At 43.0% G+C, this 21,034-nt stretch overlaps 1 protein-coding gene and 1 pseudogene across 2 annotated transcripts; one reads left to right on the forward strand and one right to left on the reverse strand.

Annotated features, from left to right (window-relative positions):
- Positions 1–538: 538 nt before the first annotated feature.
- Positions 539–19,949, forward strand: Dscc1 (DNA replication and sister chromatid cohesion 1). The gene is made up of 9 exons (XM_048358981.1): positions 539–810; positions 3,763–3,931; positions 7,088–7,222; positions 9,814–9,904; positions 11,535–11,673; positions 12,135–12,187; positions 12,501–12,655; positions 15,036–15,184; positions 19,779–19,949. Exons 1-9 carry the CDS (start codon positions 608–610, stop codon positions 19,885–19,887), a joined length of 1,203 nt encoding a protein of 400 aa, XP_048214938.1. The 5' UTR covers positions 539–607; the 3' UTR covers positions 19,888–19,949.
- On the reverse strand, positions 17,658–18,589 carry LOC125360999 (annotated as a pseudogene). Its single transcript, XR_007212860.1, has one exon. The product of XR_007212860.1 is annotated as an ankyrin repeat and SOCS box protein 8-like (transcript).
- Positions 19,950–21,034: the final 1,085 nt, after the last annotated feature.

The raw sequence follows: 21,034 nt of genomic DNA on the forward strand, positions 1-21,034 counted from the left end.
CTCTGTGCATCCTCCTGCCCCCCTAAAAAGACAAAATGCACACAAGCAAAAGCAAACGACACCACCACCAACCCCGTTTCCATTCCCGGGAATTCATCTTGATAAGCAGTTAATTTAGATGAAGTGTTTTCCCCTGGTATATACCTAATATAGTAAAATATATTATAATATGTAATATATAATTTAATAACACACATATATACATATATATATAATGGCTTTGAGCTCGGGATCCCCTAGCCTTGGGCCCCCGCGTGCCTGGACCGCAAGAGCCCGCCCCCAGGCGCGGCCCCGTTCGGTGCAGGAAGTGGGTTTTGGCGGGAAGGCCGGGGCGGGGCGGAAGGAGGGAGGCAGGGCAGCTGAGGGTGCCAAGTCGGCCTGCGGTGGCAGCTCGGACCCCCGCGAGCCTGCCGGAGTTCGGTCCTCTGGAGCGCCGTGTTCGCCACCCCCGCGGGGTCCTGGGGCGCCTCGGGGCCCGGGAGCTTCGCGGTCTCCTCCGGAGGCGCGCCCCGGCCGTCCCGGTGCTCCACGGAGCCCTCGCCCGGGCGTGTCGGGCGCTCATTTCTCCCTGGGCCGGCCCTCGGCCCCTTCCCGCCCGGGACCCGGGATGTCCCCGCCTAGAGCGGAGACGCGGAGGACCCGCGAGGAGGTGGATGCCACGCTGCAGACCGCCAAGCTGGACGCGGCCGAGTTGCTGCCCACCGCGCACTGCCTGCGCTTCGGCCCCCGGGCCAGCGGCGCGGCCGCCGGAGATTTCTGCCTGCTGGAGCTGGAGCCCGCGCTGTGCCAGGAGCTGGAGGCCGGGCACAGGTGAGCCCGGGGCCGGGGAGGGACCCCAGGATGCGCCCGCCTCCCCGTTGCGTCCCGCTTCCCTCCGTGAGCTGCGCCTCCCTCCATGAGCCCCGCCACCCCCATGAGCCCCGCCCCCCCGCTGAGCCCCGCCTCCCCGCTGAGCCCCTCCTCCCCGCTGAGCCCCGCCTCCCCTCCTGAGCACCTCCTCCCCGCGTGAGCCCCGCCTCCCCGCGTGAGCCCCGCCTCCTCCGTGAGCCCCGCTTCCCCACGTGAGCCCCTCCTCCCCGCTGAGCCCGCCTCCCCACGTGAGCCCCGCCTCCCCCGTGAGCCCCGCTTCCCCACGTGAGCCCGTCCTCCCCGCTGAGCCCCGCCTCCCCGCGTGAGCCCCTCCTCCCCACGTGAGCCCCGCCTCCCTCTTCATCCCCTCCACGCCCCGCCCCCGGAACGCCCTGCGCTCCCCGCCTTCCCGCGAGCCCCGCCCCTTTGTGTCCCGCCTCTCCTCCTTCCTCCCCAATTCCCTCCAGTGCAGCAAGTTTGTCTCACTCACTGTCGGTGTCCGTCCGTCCGTCCGTCCGTCCGCCCGTCCGTCGGCGGCTTGAACTCTGTGAGCCTTATTCCGAAGCTTTTTCTTTTTTTTCTTGTGGTTGATTGGAGATAATCCTCATGGACTTCCCTGCCCAGGCTGGCTTTGAACCGTATTCCTCAGATCTCAGCTTCCTGAGTAGGATGACCAGTGTGAGCCACCAGCGCCCTGCCATCGTACTTATTTTTTTATTAGCATGCGTTAGTTGCACAAAGGGGATTTCGTGTGAAGTTTCCACCAAGCTCACTCCGCACCATCCACTCTCCCCAGAAGGACTGTGCTGCAACAATTTCTTCCATAGGTCCCACCGTTCTGGTTTCGATGCAAACTTCAGTGGTAGTCCTCATTCACCCTCTTCATCAGCCCTCCTCCCTGGTTCTCTACACCCAATGGACCTCAAGAGTTTTATTTTCCTGTCTGTCTCCTCCCTTCTCTTTCTCCTTTCTTTTTTTTTTGAATCATATCAAGGGATTTAAAGATAGTTCACACGTGCTCGTATTTTGCTCAGAAAACACTTCTCTATTGCTTTCTCCTTAGTAGGTTTCTTTCACTGGGACCCGCTAGGCTCTTTCAGGTTTCAGAGCTGACTCCTCCACTTAACTGCACCATCTTCACAGTAGCCACAGTACTTATTTATTTATTTACTTATTTTTGCCAGTCCTGGGGCTTGGACTCAGGGCTTGGGCACTGTCTCTGGCTTCTTTTTGCTCAAGGCTAACATTCTACCACTTGTGCCACAGCTCCACTTCTGGCTTTTTCTGTTTATGTGGTACTGAGGAATCGAACCCAGGGCTTCATGCATGCTAGGAAAGCACTCTACCACTCAGCCACAATCCCAGCCTGCCACAGCATTTTTGAGAAAAGCAAAGGAGGGCTTCCTTCCTCCATTTCCATGCCAGCTGAGCTGGTAGAGACTGAGAAAGGACTTCCAGGTGCTTTTTGTCCAGTTACTGCTAATGTGGCTGATGAGCAACAGAAGGACCTGAAAACTAGGCACTTATTTTCTTTGAGCAAGGGGTTGGTATAAACGATTTCAATAAATGTTGAAGAACGGGTACTTGGGCTTACTAAATATTATGAGCACCAGGAATTTTTTCTTAGAAGTTTTTTCCCCTCTTATTTAATTAGAGGTTTAGTTATGAAACTTTCCAGTTTTCTATTTCATGCTTATTGTTATTTCCTTGAAAGAAGTATTTGAGAAATAGGGGTCAGTCAGGAGGATAGTGGTTCCAGGCTAGCCCCAAGGAGAAAAAAAAAAAAGCTCAGGGCTGGGAATATGGCCTAGTGGCAAGGGTGCTTTCCTTGCATACATGAAGCCCTGAGTTCGATTCCCCAGCACCACATATATAGAAAACAGCCAGAAGTGGCGCTGTGGCTCAAGTGGCAGAGTGCTAGCCTTGAGCAAAAAGAAGCCAGGGACAGTGCTCAGGCCCTGAGTCCAAGCCCAGGACTGGCAAAACAAAACAAAAAAGCTCAATGCAAAAAGGGCTGGTAGCATGGCTCAAGTGGTAGTCTACTAGGCCCTGAGCTCAAACCCCAGTATTGTCTTCTCCTTAGTAATAATAAAGAAGTGAGCAGTTCTTAGGAGAGGTGAGTGCTTTACAGATGAAGAAAACTAGGAAAAGTTTTCCTTTCATCCACCTATGTTTGTCTTTAGTGTTTCCTTTCTCTTCTCTCCTGGCTTCTCTTGTCTTACTTTCCTTCCTCTGGGATGAATGCCTTTTGTTAAGTCTTTCATTCTGTGTACTTGGTAGACATATCCTTTTTATAATTTTCATAAGGTTCTGGTGTGGCCACACACATGGTTAAACCAGATGTGTGCCTTTGATTGTTCAGAAGGAAACAAGGATTTCAGGAGTCCAGATGTTCATCCCTGGGGAGCTGGTTAGAACTGCAGAATCCTACCTTTCTTCCCACACCTACTGCAGCACAGTTTGCTTTTTTTTCCTCTGTGTGTGCCAATCTTGAGGCTTGAACTCAGGGCTTGGGTGCTGTCCCTGAGCTGCTTTTTGCTCAAGTCTAGGGCTCTACCACTGAGTCACAGCTCTGTTTTCAGACTTTCCTGCTCAGGTTTGAACTGTGATCCTCAGATCTCAGCCTCCTGAGTAGGACTGTGTCAGCCACCAGTGCCCAGTTCCTATTTGTACATTAAGAAAATTTGCTTAGATACTTGTGCATAAGTTTGAAAAGTACTGCTGCCACACATTTTAGAAAATTGTGACTTTTTTCTGTGTGGAATCCACCATTGTCCCACAGGGCACAGACCAAACATCTGGCTTAATTTTAAGTTTTAGAAGCGAGGGGATTTGGGACCTATTTAAAAGGAAGATGTCTAGTAGAGTATCAAGTAAACCTTGTATATTTTTTCCCTTCTATTTTTTCTGCAGTCTTGTGATTCGTGGCGATAAAGATGAGCAAGCTGTGTTGTGCAGTAGAGACAAAACCTATGACTTGAAAATAGCAGACACTTCCAATATGTTGCTTTTCATCCCTGGTTGTAAAACTCCAGACCAGTTGAAGAAGGAAGAACCAGAGCGCAGCATTGTGCACACTGAGGTACTCTTTTCTCTCCCCTGATAGATGCCCATGTGAGAAAAACTGGCCTTTTGTTAAAAACTGTAGGTATAAAAATGTATCATGAAAAATCTGAAGTGCTTTAGTGAAGCTTAAATTTTTTCATTATTATTATTATTTTTATTATTGTCTTATGTGTTCATATGTGTGCTGGTCCTCAGGCTTGAACTCAGGGCCTGGGTGCTATCCCTGAGCTTTTGTGCTTAGGTTAGTGCTCTGCCACTTGAGCCACAGCTCCACTTCTGCCTTTTTTCTGGTTAACTGGAGATGAGAGTTTCATGGACTTTTCTGCTTGGGCTGGCTTTACCTGAGACCCAACACCCACCTTAGGACTATTTTTTTTTTCTATGAAACTGAAGTTTGAACTCAGAACCTTGCATTTGCTACAGATGCCCTTTACCTCTTGAAACCCATCATTTGTTATTTTTGTTTGAGGTAGCTATGAACCTGTCTTTATTTTCCCAATTCATTTTATGGGTGTATATGTTAGTAGTAGGGCTTGAACTATGGGACTTGAGCTCTCGCTCATGGCTGGTGCCCTGTCACTTGAACTACACCTTCAATTCTGGCTTTTTGTTGATTATTTGGAGATAAGAGTCACACAGATTTGTCTGTGGGGGCTGACTTCAAACTGGGATTCTCAACTCTCAGTCTTCTGAATAGCTAGGATTATAGGCATAAGCCATTCTTAAAGTTTTACCTATTTTCAGTAGATTTTCAATGTATACATTTTGAAAGATGAATCTATCAACTCCTAGCTAGTACATTTGGTAATATTTATGAGGTAGAGAAATGAGACACTTGTGTTTTTTTTTGCCAGTCCTGGGCCTTGGACTCAGGGCCTGAGCACTGTTCCTGGCTTCCTTTTGCTCAAGGCTAGCACTCTGCCACTTGAGCCACAGCACCACTTCTGGCCATTTTCTGTATATGTGGTGCTGGGGAATTGAACCGAGGGCTTCATGTATACGAGGCAAGCGCTCTTGTCACTAGGCCATATCCCCAGCCCCCGACACTTGTGTTTTTTGAAGGGACTATGTTTGTTAGCCTTGAAGTTGGTTTAGTTCATTAATATCTGTAGCCAACTGTAACCAATTTTTAATTACTCTGGAGAATTTTGATGTCAGTCACCAAACAAAAGTCTCCATCCTGTCTAGGTTGTGGTTACACATATAACAAAACACAACCCTTACTTCTTTCAAAATGTGACAGCAAGCCAACTCTTTCCCTAAAAAAAGAATTGGAGAAAAAGAAGGGCAAAATGCTGGGAAAACTGGGTGATTCATATAGTGTTACTACACTAGAGGAATTTCCAGTCATTGTTGTAGCTTGATTTCTATACGGTTGTCTTTCATTGTGATTAGCCTGGAATATTGACAGTTTACTCTTTTGGAAAAAGACGGTGGTTTTTGTCATCATTTAACTGTTTCATAAGACTTATTGTAAGGCTATAATAATATTTATGAGTACTTTTGGGTTCTTACTTGTTAATGGGAATTTTGGGTGCTGACACTGGATAAATCTTTTTTGTTTTGGTGGTACTGAGGTTTGAACTCAGAGCCTTGCACTCACCCAGCTTGCCTGGTTCTCTACCACTTGAACAGTATCTCCAGCCTTGCTTTGAAAAATTATTATTATTATTATTATTATTATCATCATCATCATCATGGGGCTTGAACAATGGGCCTGGGTGCTGACCCTGAGCCCTTCAGCTCAAGGCTATAGCTCTACCAATTGAGCCACAGTGCTACTTGCGGTTGTTGGGTGGTTAATAGGAGATAAGAGTCTCAGGGGGACTTTTCTGCCTGGGCTGGCTGTGTTATGATATAGGTGATGTACAGAGGGGGCCTACCACTTCATAGGTCAGGTAATGAGTACATTTCTTTTTGGACAATGTTTCCACTTCCCTCACTCCCTCAGTCCTCCCCCCCTCCCCCCGCATCTCCACCTACAACTTGTATAGTTCATTTTAGTGACAACCACTGCTGTATGTGTTCACCCTCTGTCCCTCCATTTTTGTGCCCCATTTACCCTTCTAAAGACAGAAAATGAACAAACAAGCAGAAAAGACAAAAAAAAAATCCCCTCTTTTTTTCTGTTTCCTGGAGTTCATTTTGATAAATATTATTTTATATGATCAGAGGTACAGAGGCATTGCTCCTCTGTATTCTTCCCTAGACTGGCCTCTTTTGGTCTCACTGTATGTGAGTACCTAGAGTCCTGTATAATTTATTATGTCCTAGTGTAGTATAGATCTAACTTGCACATATGACAGAAAAACATGTGCCATTTTTGTCTCTCTGAGCTTGGCTTACCTCACTTAACATGATTTGTTCTAGATCCATCCATTTCCCTGCAAATGGTATACTATTATTTTTTCTAATGGCTATGTAAAATTCCATGTGTATAGGTATCACAGTCTTTGGATCCACTCATCTACTGTGGGGCATCTGGGCTGTTTCCATATCATGGCTATTGTGAATACTGCAGCAGTGAACATGGTTGTGCAAGTATCTTTACAGTATCCTGGCTTATGATGTCTTGGGTAGATGCTCAGGAGTGGTATGGCTGAGTTGTAGGGATCCATGTTTAGTTTTTTGTGGAAACCCCAGACTGCTGTCCAGAATAGTTGTACTAGTTTACCACTAACCATGCAGTAGGGTTTGTTTCCTCACATCCTCATTAACATATGTTGTTTGAATTTGCAATGTTGGCCAATCTAATTGGTGTGAGATGGAATCCCAGAGTTATTTTGATTTGCATTTCCTATATAGCCAGGGATGATGAGCATTTCTGCATGTGTTTCTTTGCCAGTCTTACCTCTTCTTCTAAGAAATCTCTTCTTAGTTTCTTTGCCCATTTAGTAATTGGCTTATTAGCTTTGGGTGAGGTTAGTTTCTTGAGCTCCTTGTATATTTTGGATATAGGCCTTTGCTGGTAAAGATCTTCTCCCAGGAAAAGATGTTTCTCTTGAGGACGCCCAACCATCTACTTGAAATGATTAAGTACCTTCCTCCAAAAACAAGGTAGATTACCTTGGCCCCTTTTCTTGGCTGTTGTTGAGGAAAGACGCAATAGTTCGAGTTTTGAATGAAACTTTCTCTCAGATTGGTTGCTGAATGGTTCTATTATGATTTCTAGATCTTTGGTTTTTCTAATAATTATTGGGAATTAAGAAGATGCAGACCTAAATTAAAGAAGCTAAAGAAACTCCTGATGGAAAATACCTATGAAGGACCTGACAGTGAAAAAGAAGATGATTTGAGTCGCTCAAAAGTAAGACTACTGTTCTCACTGCAAATTTAAGAATTCTAAGTAGGGGGCTGGGGATATGGCCTAGTGGCAAGAGTGCTTGCCTTGTATACATGAGGCCCTGGGTTCGATTCCCCAGCACTACAGATATAGAAAACGGTCAGAAGTGGCGCTGTGGCTCAAGTGGCAGAGTGCTAGCCTTGAGCAAAAAGAAGCCAGGGACAGTGCTCAGGCCCTGAGTTCAAGGCCCAGGACTGGCCAAAAAAAAAAAAAAAAAGAATTCTAAGTAGATATGCTGCATGGTGACTGTTAGTTTTTAAAGTTTAAATTTCAAACATAAATGTGTCTTAGAAGTTGTGAAGTGGCATCTTGTCCAGGTCCTTAGCACTTTTACCATCTGATCTCAGCTGCTATGCAGAGCTTGAGTAGTGGTCCCTGTGTGTAATCCCAGCCATTGGGAGTCAAAGGCAGGAGGACTGTGAGGTCAAGGCTGGCTTGGGCTACACAGCAGACTTGAGCTTGGACAATATATCAAGACCTTGGATCAATAAAAAAAATAATAAATAAAAGGAGAAGAAGAAGCCAAGTGTGTTGGGCCTCATTAGAACTTAGGAGACTGCATGCAAATAGTGTGTGCTGTATATTTTAAATAAACAAATATATAATTGAATTAGTATCTCATTTCTCTAATGACCAGTGATGTTGAGCATCATTTTATGTTCTTAATGACTATTTGTATATCTTTGGAGAAATGCTTAATGAATTCATTTGCCTTATTGTTGTTACTATTTATCACTGAGTTGTAGGAACGTTTTTTTAATAAGTGGTCCAGATTTAAGTCCCTGGTCTATATTTTCTCCTATCCTTTGTTTTTAAAAATTATTATTTCTTGATTTTATTTTGGGGGAAGAGGTGCTGAACTGGGGCTTGAACTCAGGGCCTCTTACTCTCACTTGCCTTCTTTTGCTCAAGGCTGGTGTTCTACCTCTTGAGCTATACCTCTACTTCCAGGGTTTTTCTGGTTAATTGGACGTGAGAGTCTCTCAGATTTGCCTGCTGGGATTGACTTTGAACCATGATCATGAACCATCATGATCACAAGCCATGTACCATTGTCATCTTAATCCCTTGAGTAGCTAAGATTACAGGCGTGAGCCACCAGGGCCTGACTTGAATTTTTTTTTAAGTAAAATATACATAACATAGCATTTGCCATTTTAAGCATTGTTAGAGTAAATTCAGTAATATTAAGTACATTCACAGTGGTGTGCAAATATTACTACTTTCTATTACTAGAAATACTTTCTTTTTTTTTTTTTTTGGCCAGTCCTGGGCCTTGGACTCAGGGCCTGAGCACTGTTCCTGGCTTCTTCCCGTTCAAGGCTAGCACTCTGCCACTTGAGCCACAGCGCCGCTTCTGGCCGTTTTCTGTATATGTGGTGCTGGGGAATCGAACCTAGGGCCTCGTGTATCCGAGGCAGGCACTCTTGCCACTAGGCTATATCCCCAGCCCTAGAAATACTTTCTATATACTTTCTATACTTTCTATCCTCCTAAACTGGAACTTTATACTCATTCAGTAAAGATTCTCCACCCCTAGCCTTCCCTCTCCTCAGCCAATGGTAGCTATGTTCTACTGTCTGTCTCTGAGTTTAATTACTCTAAGTGTATCATATAAATCATCTTTTACATTGACAATGCTTTAGGGTACGTTTACTATTTTGATAAAGTCCATTTGATCTACTTTTCCCCTTCTTTCCTTCCTTGTGCCAATCTTGGGGCTTGGTTCTGGGCACTGTCCTTGAGCTATTGTGCTCAAGACTCATGTTCTGTGCGGTTGTTGTTGTTTGGTACTGGGGATCGAACCCAGGATGTTGCACTTGCTAGGCAAGTGCTTTGCTGCTGAGCTACTTCCCAGCCCCCTCAAGGCTTATGTTCTACCACTTGAGCCATGGCTCTACTTCCAGCTTTTTTTGATGGTTAATTGAAGATAAGAGTCTTATGGACTCTTCTGTACAAGCTGGCTTTAAACCATGATCACCTGATCTCAGCCTCTTGAGGAGCTAGGATTATAGGCATGAGCCATTGGTGCTTGGCTCATCTAGATTTTCTTACGTTGCTTGTGTTTTCAGTGTTGTACTTAAGAAACCACGACTATAGTTAGTGAAGATTTAACTCTGCCTTCTTCTAAGGTATCTATTGCTTTTGTATCATAATCACTTATTTTTGTATCATAATCACATATTGATGAAAGAAACTAAACTAGTGCATAAATATTGCCTTACTCTGTTTTTTTTTTTGTTGTTGTTGTTTGTTTTGTTTTGTTTTTGCCAGTCCTGGGCCTTGGACTCAGAGCCTGACTACTGTCCCTGGCTTCTTTTTTGCTCAAGGCTAGCACTCTGCCACTTGAGCCACAGTGCCACTTCTGGCCATTTTCTATATATGTGGTGCTGGGGAATGGAACCTAGGCCTTTATGTATATGAGGCAAGCACTCTTGCCACTAGGCCATATTCCCAGCCCTGCCTTACTCTGTTCTATGCATTCCCCAAAGTTCAACAAGAAATCAAAAATAATTATTCTACAAAGCATTAAAATATATATTTTTTTATTTTAGTATACAACTGATGATTTACTCAATCAAATTCAAGCAAGTGAAGAAGAAATAATGACTCAGTTGCAAGTTCTAAATGCCTGTGAGATTGGAGGTAGTGTTTTTTACTATTACAATTTGTAACAATGGAATTGGGTGTCACATGAGAGAGAAGTCTTTACCGTGTTGCATCTTTATTCTTTGGGGCTCAGAGATGATGACATTAGGAGCTGGGACTCAGCTCCTAACTCAGCGTAGAGTGCTTGCTTAGCATGTGCTCAATCCGGTATTTAAATTCTAGAACCAAATATGAGAATGCTGTTTGGGGAAGAGGTGTATAGAATAGAGACAATGTGTGATCCTAGAAGTCATTCTATCACTAGTGGCATTAGCTAATCCTTATAGCCTTTTTCTTTTGAGTAAGCTGTAACAGAAGAACTTTGGTTTTAAAGGGTCTTTATTTTCTTTTTCTTTTTTTTTGGCCAGTCCTGGGGCTTGGACTCAGGGCCTGAGCACTGTCCCTGGCTTCTTTTTTGCTCAAGGCTAGCACTCTGCCACTTGAGCCACAGCGCCACTTCTGGCCATTTTCTGTATATTTGGTGCTGGGGAATCGAACCCAGGGCCTCATGTATATGAGGCAGGCACTCTTGCCACTAGGCCATATCCCCAGCCCTTAAAGGGTCTTTAGATGTTAGGTATTCTAAGGATTTCATTTCCTTAAAATGTTTTTTAATAGGTAAAAACATTAAGGCCTAAGAAGGAGAACTAATTTGTCCGGGGCTACATATTGGGCTAAAAACTAGGTTTTTGAACTAAATTTTCAGAATAAAAATGAAATTTCTGAATTTTCAGAATGAAAATTTAATAATCTCATTGTATTGCCAAATTGTTTGGGAGATGGAACTTTGATTCTTCTTAAACTAATGCTAATAGTTGTGCGTGTGTGTGTGTGTGTATGTGTGTGTGTGTTCTTTTTTTGTGTGCCAGTACTTGGGCTTGAACACAGGGCCTAGATGCTGCCTCCTAGCATTTTTACTCAAGGCTGGTGTTCTATCAATTGAACATCTCTACTTCTTGTTTTCTGGTTAATTGGAGATAAGATTCTCACAGACTTTCCTGCCCAGGCTGGCTTTGAACCATGATCCTAAGATCTCAGCTTCCTGAGTAGCTAGGATTATGAGCCACCAGCACCCAGTTTAAGATAAAGTTTTTGATTCTTGCCATCTGGATGCCCTAAGTGTTAAAGTTAAAAGGGGAGCAGACAAAAGCTTATATATTGATATCAATATATAAGCTTATTTCCTGATAATCGGAGGAATGGATAGTTTCATGATGGTAGATATAGATTCCTTCCAGCTCTCTTGGTTTTCATCATGTAATCTATTTCCCTCTCTCCCCTTCCTCTGTCTTCCTTCCTCCTTTCCTCCTTTCCTTTCTTACCTTCTTCCTTTTCCATTTTCCTTTTTCCTTCCTTCATCTCTTCTGCCTTCCTTCTTGTCTTTCTGTCTTCTTACTGTTCTGCCATTTGGACTCAGGACTTATGCTTGCTAGGCAAGCACACTGTCAAGCTTACTGTCAAGCTACATGTCCAGAGAAAAGCATAAAAAGGATCATTTATAAAGAAAATGAAGACTTTCAAGTGTCTTTTTTTTTTTGCAATGGGCAAAGAATATGCTACAACTTTATTAATCTATTACCTAATTTACTTAAAATTTTTTGGTAAAATGAACTTTTGGGATTTGTAGGTTATTGGAGGATTCTTGAATTTGATTATGAGATGAAACTTCTTAGTCATGTGACTCAGCTTGTGGATTCAGAATCTTGGTCTTTTAGTAAAGTTCCTTTGAACATCTGCCTTCAGGAACTTGGACCATTGGAGCCAGAGTACGTATCTTAATTATTTGTTCCTCTAAAGTTCCTTAAGGGGAAGAATTCTTTTTCAGACTAGAACTCAGTCCTGGTCGTATACTATGTATATTTGGGGAGTGTAGAAAATTTAAAGTAAACAATCAGACAGGATTTGGGAATTTTGATTACTGGGATGAATAAATCTACATTATTTTTCGTTTCTGTCATAAAGATGGAAAGAAATAATTGTTATGGTTGAGCTATTTAATAATAGTAAATGTGTGCTGATATAACTCATATGATAATGTATAACATGTAGATGAGACATAGCAACCTCTCAGAATATTTTAGTTAGTTCCTGACCTAAATGAAATACTATTTGGCAACCATGGAATATTCCTCAGATTTATACCTTAGTTTCTACTTAGCAGTGGGGTTTGAAATATAGTCTATGAAAATGTTTATACCTTTTCAAATGAGTGTTTTCAATTTCTCAGGGACATGATACAGCACTGTCTTCAATGTTATGGGAAGAAATATATGGAGGAAGGTAAGTTTTGTAAAATACTCAAATGGGTGTTAAAAATTTTGTATGCTAAAATTAAATAGGCTTTTCTGAAGTGTGTTGGTGTTGAAAAAATAAGAATAGGATGATATTGACCGTGATGCATTGTACTTAAACTGATTTGCTGAATTGAAACCCTTTTGTATAACTACTTAAAGACAAAAAAAAAAATAACTTTAGGACTGTTGGAGGTTAGTGGAGGTGTGTAGTTTCTTTTGAGAAACTTCATTGAGGAAAATAGAATAGCAATTTTATAATTATAACAAGATAATATGAAACTCTAATGTCTTTTCCATAGGTGAAGTTTATTTTGAGTTAAACGCTGACAAAATATGCAGAGCCACAGCACAAATGTTACTTCAGAATGCAGTGAAATTTAATCTTGCCGAGTTTCAAGACGTGTGGCAACAGAGTGTTCCTGAAGGAATGGTGACTAGCCTTGACCAGCTCAAGGTAACACCAATACTGGTTGCTACTGAGACTTGGCAGATGATGCTACATGAAATGATCCTTGTTTAGAGCTGAATTTGGAGCCAGTTTATTTTTCTAGACACTCATTAGGAGTACAAGGTTCATTCAGTGAAGCATAAAACCTTTAAAACCCTCCAAACTTTGGGGAGATAAAATTTATATAGAAAGCTAGGTGCAGATGACTCATATCTATAATCCTAGCTACTCAGGAGGCTGAGATCTGAGGAATGTGGTTCTCAAAACCAGTCCAGGCAATAAATCCATAAGACTCTTAGCTCTAACCATGAAAAAAATGCCAGAAGTGGAGCTTTTGTTCAAGTGATAGAGTGCTAGCCTTGAGAAAAGAAACTTGAGACAGCACCCAGGCACTGAGTTCATGCACCAGGACTGTGGCACACACATACAAAAATTTACATATAAAATTCATTTTTTTTTTGCCAGTCCTGGGCCTTGAACTCAGGGCCTGAGCACTGTCCCTTGTCTTCTTTTTTGCTCAAGGCTAGCACTCTGCCACTTGAGCCACAGTGCCACTTCTGGCCTTTTCTATATATGTGGTGGTGTGGGGAATCGAACCCAGGGCTTCATGTATACAAGGCGAGCACTTTTACCACTAGGCTATATTCCCAGCCCCATTAAATTCATTTTTTAAAAGTGTTGTTTTAGGGCCGGGGATATGGCCAAGTTGGTGATTGGCATGAACAAAACTCTGGGTTCAATCCCCACCAAACAAACTAATGAAAATTCTAGGAACTGGTGGCTAGCTACTTGTGAGGCTGGGATCTGAGGATTGAGATATAATGCCAGCCTGGGCAGACAAATCAAGAGACTCTTATTTCCAATTAACCATCAAAAAGGATGGAAGTGGAGATAAAGCTCAAGTGGTAAAGCTCCAGCCTTGCACCAAAAATATAAGGGAGAGCACCCTGGCCTTGAGTTCAAGCCCTAATACTGACACACATGTGCACACACATCAATTTTGAAGCCAGGCATGGTGGTTACTCTTACATATCCAGTACTTCAGAGGTCTAGGCAGGGAACACCAGCTTGGCCTATCTAGTGAGACCATAAGATTATCAGAAAAAGCCAAAGTGTCTTAAGAAGATTTTTAAGTGTCGGGGTCTCTAGCCACCCCCCACCCCCACCCCGTGCTCCCCCGACCTGCGGGAGAGACGGGGAAGGCATGCCCCGACCAGACCAGAAGAGCCAAGAAAGGAAAGGGTCAGCAGGCCACCCGCACCCAGCCCTCCCTCACTGGAAGACAAGCAGACGGCCTGGGGGTCAAATCTGGGAGTCAAGTCGGTGCAAGATCTCGTTTATTGGGGAAGTACGTGCCACTAATATAAGGCACAGGAGCCAATCAGGTCTAAAATCGGCAGGAAGGGGCGGCATGAGCTGTCCATCAAGGGCGGAAGAGCCAGGGCATGACAGCCCACGACCCGCCTCCGGGTTATAACCAAACACACTTGTAGCAGCTGCGCGTTGTTGTTAGGCGCCGCCATCTTAGCCACATGTGGCCCCAAGACTGAGAAACAGGCAGGGCCAGCTAGTTGACTTCCAGGTGTGCCCCACAATTAAGTTATACAGCCATCACCACAATCATCTCAGTAAGATCTCCTGACCCCAGTTGGTTCTATTTCCTTTCCTGCTGAACCAGTGCAAACCACCATGACCTCCTGTCTCTATGGGATCAATAGTATCATGTAGTCCTGCACTCATCATTTTGTTCATCTCCAACCCATCCTCTGTGGTGCTACTAGAATGACGTTTTCTTTTCCCCTCAGTCCTGGGTCTTGAACTCAGGGCCTTGGGAGCTGCCCCTGCGATTTTTGTGCTCAAGCTAGTGCTCTACCACTTGAGCCACAGCTCCCCTCCAGCTTTTTGTGATTAATTGGAGATGAGAGTCTCATGGACTTTCCTGGCTGAACTGGCTTTGAACCATGATCCTCATATCTCAGTCTCTTGAGTAGCTGGGAATACAGGTGTGAGCCACCAGCGTCTGGTGGATTTTAGATTTTCTAATTAGCATTATGCAAGCTGTATTTGCATAAGAAAAAGGATAAGCCTGGCTCCGGTGGTGGCTCACACCTGTAAGCTATTCAGGAGGCTGAAATCTGAGGATTTCAAAATATTTTCTGCTTAGAAAATAGGACAGTCATATCAGAGTTGTAAAGAGAAAGGAATAATCAACATTAACGAGAAAATAGGGCTGGTAAGATGGATAATCTCTTGATAGTTTATGTAAGATTCATAGTTGACATTTTAAATTTCTTGAACAAAGGTAAACCTAATGGTAAAATAAGGAGTCCTGTTTAAACATCAGAGCATTGTTTTTGTTGTTGTTGTTAATTATCCTTTCTTGTAGGGTTTAGCACTGGTGGATAGACACTCGCGGCCAGAAATCATATTTTTGCTGAAAGTAGATGATTTACCTGAGGGAAATCAGGAACGTTTTAATAGTCTATTCTCGCTAAGGGAGAAATGGACAGAAGAAGATATTGTTCCATATATCCAGTAAGTAAATTATTAAAAATGGATCTTAGCCAGGTGCGGTGGCTCACACCTATAATCCTAGCTACTGAGGAGGCTGAGATCTAAGGATCAAGGTTCAAAGTCAGCCTGGGAAGAAAAAAAATCGCTATGAGACTCTTATCTCCAATTAACAATCCCAAAACCAGAAGTGGAGCTGTGGCTCAAAGTGGTAGAGTGCCAGCCTTGAGCAAAAGAGCTCAGGGACAGCGCTCAGGCCCTGAGTTCAAGCCTCACAACTGACCAAACAAAAAAAACAGAGATCTTGAAGGCTGGAGTCAGGGCTCAAGTGCAACAGTACTTGCCTAACATACACAAGGCCCTGGGTTCAACTCCAATTATTTTGTTCAAAGAATTTTTTAAGGTTGTTCTTTTTTATAGAGTGGCATAAAAGTTTATAAAGAACGTTGCTTTATGGGGTTGGGAATATGGTCTAGTGGTAGAGTGCTCACCTCGTATACATGAAGCGCTGGGTTCGATTCCTCAGCACCACATATATAGAAAAAGCCAGAAGTGGCACTGTGGCTCAAGTGGTAGAGTGCTAGCCTTGAGCAAAAGGAAGCCAGGGACAGTGCTCAGGCCCTGAGTCCAAGACCTAGGACTGGCAAAAAAAAAAAAAAAAAAAGGAATGTTGCTTCTTTCAAATCTTTCTCAGGCAGGGTTTTCTCTGTCATTGCCTATAATTAATTGACTTTAGAGTTGTGTTACTACTCCTTCTAGATTTACTTCTATTCGCCTTCCTACACAACTATGGCTTTAAGGAACAGAGTATCTCTCCACCAGGACTTAAAGGAAAACACTATTCTGTAATTGCTACCTTTGGTCTTTCCTATTGCTTTAGTATTTTATAATTGATACTATCTTGTTATTTTGTTATTTTATACACAGGATTCATTTGCTATATTTTGTCCAGGAATTTCAAGCCTAACATATTTAGAATAGAACCATTGGTTCTCCCTTCTTTATCACCCAACTTCTTTTTCTCGGTGAACAGCATTTCCACTCATCCCATTGTTCAAGCAACAGGTCTAACAATGAGCAAGGCATTGCCTTTCATGTGGATAGTCCCAGCTACTTGAAAGATTGATGCAGAAGGATCACTTGAACCAAGGCGTGCAAGAGCAGCCAAGCAACATAGGAAGAATCTATTTCCAAGCAAACAGAGAACTAAAGTTGAGGAATCACCCTTTTTGTCTTTCACCTCTGATTTTAAACTATGAACAAATCTTGATGGATCTTCTTGTCCTAACTTCTGTCCCTCTACTTCTACTTCGGTCCCCTTTTTCTTTCTTTTTTTTTTTGCTTTTAGAACTATTTATTCTTTTTTTAATGGGCAAAAAACAAACTCATTAACAGCAAAAGGACAAAGGAAGACATTTCAAATTAGCTGTCAATAGACTCCATTTTGTAATTCTCAACCAGTTTTTTAAAATGGATTTTCAAATTTGCATACAGATCATCTTACAACCAATCTTAACTTGGTCTAGTTTCAGAACATGAAAAGGGACAGTACAGTTGATAAGTGTTGTTCACTGAATCTGATCTTTTTTGGGTAGGAGGTCCATCTCCAAAGTAGTTCTAACATTCTTTCTCTAGTCCCCCAACTCTACCGCCAACCAGTCTTCTATAGAACAATGAAAAGCAAAGATTGCAACACACAGTAAGCGATACCTTTAGTAGAGCAAGTTTCCACAGAGGATGGAGAAGACCCCTGGCGTGTAATTATCCCAGCCCACCTTCCCAACTAAGGTAAAGATACCTTTGTACAAGGTGCAGGAAATGCTTGCTATGCTCATTAGTGAAAAAAAACAAACCAAACACATCAGAATAGTTCAGGACTTTCAGGAGTTCTTAGTACTGCTTCGAACCTGCTTTCTCCTCAGTGTGGGAATGGCAAGGTATCTGGGTACACCTATGAAGAAAGGCAAAGCCTATTGTTTCCTAGGTTGAGGGGGTAGTCCCTTCCAAATGCTCAGTTCACAATGTGTGAGACTTTGGCAGGTGGGCATATCTTCATCCCCAGCATGCCAATTGCTGCTTAGCTGGAACTGTGGTTTTCTTAAAAGTTTTTCACAAATCAACTAAAAAGCTTTCTAGAAGGGATTTTTCTGTGCTCTTAAATCCTATCCCCAAAGGAAAATCACATACACACTTTACTTGCCATCTTCCTAGAGAAATTTTAGTTGCATGGTTGACTCTCCCTAAAGGGGCAGGTGTTGGGGAGACCACTTTTGCAGTATAAAAAGCTAAGTAAGCAATAAACAGCAAAGAAAAGTGACAGATTTTTTTGGGGGGGCGGGATTGGCGGTTTGGTTGCTTAGTGGTGAGGAGGGGAGGTTATGTGACATGTTGCTTCGAAATGTTTAAACCACATAACAGAACAAGTTCTTTTCTGTGTTCCATGATTGAGAGCTAGTACTGTAGGGAAAACCTCACCCAGAGTTGCCTGGGTGGTGATTCAAGCATCTCTAGGCCATTCTACAAGTAGCAGGTATTGTTTCAAAGAAGCTGGCAGTGGAAGGCCTTTCACTGCATCGGGCAGATACTGGAGGCCCAGGCTCTGTTGCACAGCATAGGGAGAGAGTGTTTCAGCGTTCCTGGGGCGGAGCAGAGCACAGTCAGTTTTTCACATAGCTGTTGGTCTTTGGCCACCTCTTGTGGCATGGTGCCATTTTTCCTTAATTCAAAGTGTCCAACAGCTCTGTGGAGGAGCTCAAAGCAGGAGTCCTCTTTCTCTGTTCCAAGTCCCCTGACTAGCAGAGCGACCAGGTGGGAGATGGGTGTCTGGCCTTTTAGGTTGATAACCTTGACCTCTGCACCGTAATCAAGAAGGATGCTGACACATTCAAGATTCCCCATCATGGCAGCCCAGCTGAGTGGTGTATCATTGTTGTAATCTAGGGCATTGACAGAAGCCCACTCTCCAGGAGAGCCCGCACACACTCAGCATTGTTCTTAAAGGCTGCCCAGTGAAGTGGGGTGTCTCTGTTGCCATCCAGAGCATTGGGATTTGCACCATACTCTAACAGGTCCTCCACACATGCCTCATCTTTCTCTGCTGCATAGTGCAGTGCTGTTTGGTTGTAACCATCCAGGGCATTCACCTCTGCTCCTTTTTCCAGGAGTAACTCCACACAGTCAGCATCTGACATCATACAGGCACAGTAAAGGGGCTTCAGGGTGCCATGGGTGCAGTTCACATCTGCTCCCCCTCTAATGAGGTCCTCCCCGTTATCATGTGGGAAGGAACGGATGGCAGCGATTGTTCGGATTAAGTGCTCTGAGAGAGAGTATTTGCTCAGAATGCTCTGCATAATATACCACATACTGGAACTCATCAAGGCTCAGAGTGTGTTCACATGCTCCAAACGAACGGCAGGGTTAAGCTGAGCTGGGAAGGCCGCTGTCAAGACGTGACCCGGAAGCACAAGCCTCGGCCCCCTTTTTCTGTGCTCTTGTTTTTTGCTGCTTTTTTTTTTTTGGAAATTTTATTAATTTTTTTTTTTGCTAGTCCTGGGCTTGAACTCAGGACCTGAGCACTGTCCCTGGCTTCTTTTTGCTCAAGGCTAGCACTCTACCTCTTGAGCCACAGAACCCACTTCTGGCTTTTTCTGTATATGTGGAATAGAACCCAGGGCTTCATGCATGCTAGGTGAGCACTCTGCCATTAAGCCACATTCCCAACCCTGGAAAATTTAAACATTTACAAGTGACAATATAATGAACTCTGCATATATCTACCACCCAGTTTCCATAATGATTAACTCATTACCTCCATACTTTGTTTTTAAAACTTGGATCACATTATACTTTGTATATGATATGAAACCTTTCTAGTGAGTATGTCCTTCATGGCCATCCACCATCTAGACCTTGATTCCTTCTCCAGTTCAGGTCCTCCTACTCTTCTCTACTCCCATGTTCTAGTCATTGTCTCCTTCCTTTTGAAGGGGAGTTGAAACTAAAATCCAAGAAGTGTTGGTAACATATACAAGTATCCAGGTTTGCTGATTGTCCATCCCACTGGCCACAATGCTTGTGTGAGGCTGTATAAGATACAATGTAAATAACATGAGCTTTGAACTCCCAGTGACCCAGTGACAAAATCTGACTCTTATTTACTGCTTGTTTATGCCTTTGTCTTTTAATCAAATACAATATATTGCTAAACAATGGGTTAAACAATGTATTGCTCCTACTTATCTTGTGGAAGATTAAATGTGGTAGCACCCGTAATCTACTTAGTTCAATTAAGACTTAAAAACCAAGGGGCTGGGGATATGGCCTAGTGGCAGCACCACATATACAGAAAATGGCCAGAAGTGGCACTGTGGCTCAAGTGGCAGAGTGCTACCCTTGAGCAAAAAGAAGACAGGGACAGTGCTCAGGCCCTGAGTCCAAGCCCCAGGACTGGCCAAAAAAAAAAAAAAAAGACTTAAAAACCAATTTCCCTCCTGTTTTTAACCCATTAACACATCATCATGCTTATCAGAAAGGGGAAGAGAGAGAAAATAACTAGTATTATGAGTATTGCATGATTATTAAAATATTTGCATTCTTCCTTTTTTTGTTCCCACAGAGATTTGTGTGGAGAGAAGCAAACCACAGGCGCGTTACTTACTAAATATGCTCGTTCTTCTATGCAAAACGGAGTTAAAGTATATAATTCCAGACGGCCCATTTCTTGAAAGATCAGTGTTCTTTTCTTTGGAACTAAGTTGTTTTATAAAGTTACTGGATATAAGAAAAATAGTCTCGTCTGTATTTTTGTTGTTGTTGTTGGGGAGGGGGGCTTGAAGTCTGGGCCTGGGTGTTGTCCCTGAGCTCTTCAGCTCAAGGCTAGTGCTCTACCACTTGAGTCATAGTGCCGCTTCTGGTTTTCTAGTGGTTAATTGGAGGTAAGAGTGTCACAGACGTTTCCTTCCCGGGGTGGCTTTGAACTGGTGATTCTTAGATCTCAGCCTCCTGAGTAGATAGGATTACAGGCATGAGCCATCATGGCTCTCGGCTCTCATCTATTTTATTCCTCACTTTTTGAACCTAATCTTTGAATTCATTTTACTCCTCATTTTAAGCATCTTAGTACTAGTATCATTTTTTTGTTTCTGGAACATAACAGGATATTTCTTTATTTTTATTTTTTTGGATTATCTTCAGTTGTACCAGAAGGGACGCAGTTGTAAATGCCCATTTCTGTGTACAATGTGTCTTGTTTGGTGTCACTCCATCCTCCCAAACATTATCTCCCATCTAGTCCATCCCCATACATCCTAGCTCCATTTTCTTCTATGTACACTGGTAATATGACTGTACTTGCAAACCATTCCTCTCTCCACTCATCAGCCCTGTTCCCCTTAGCCCTCTCTTGCTTAGACAAGACATATTTAACTAGGGTATTTCTATATCCTTCAGATTATGGGTACACTATGTACCCTGCACAAATGAGCAAAAGAATTACTTTGTATACTTAATATATCTGTGAGGTAGATGTACATAGTTCTCTTTATACAACGAATTTTGCTTTTTATATATAAACTATTTGTAGTTAGCATTTGATGATCCAGTCATTAATACATCAGAGAATTAAATTAATAGTAGCAGTTTCATAGAGGAGATATTCACTTAAATTCCATTTCTCAGTTAAGTGGGCTTTTCCTTCCATCAAAACAGGAAGTCACTAAACATCATTTATATTATTTGCATTGATGAAATTGCTTAATAATTGCTCCTTTTACCTACGCACTTTGGACAAAATAGGTTTTACCCTAAATGTTGTATGAAGACTACTAATATAGTTTATAATCCTAGCACTGGTAAAACTCACTAGGAAAACTG

The sequence above is a fragment of the Perognathus longimembris genome, chromosome 12 (genome assembly GCF_023159225.1).
Source record: "Perognathus longimembris pacificus isolate PPM17 chromosome 12, ASM2315922v1, whole genome shotgun sequence".
NCBI lineage: Eukaryota > Metazoa > Chordata > Mammalia > Rodentia > Heteromyidae > Perognathus > Perognathus longimembris.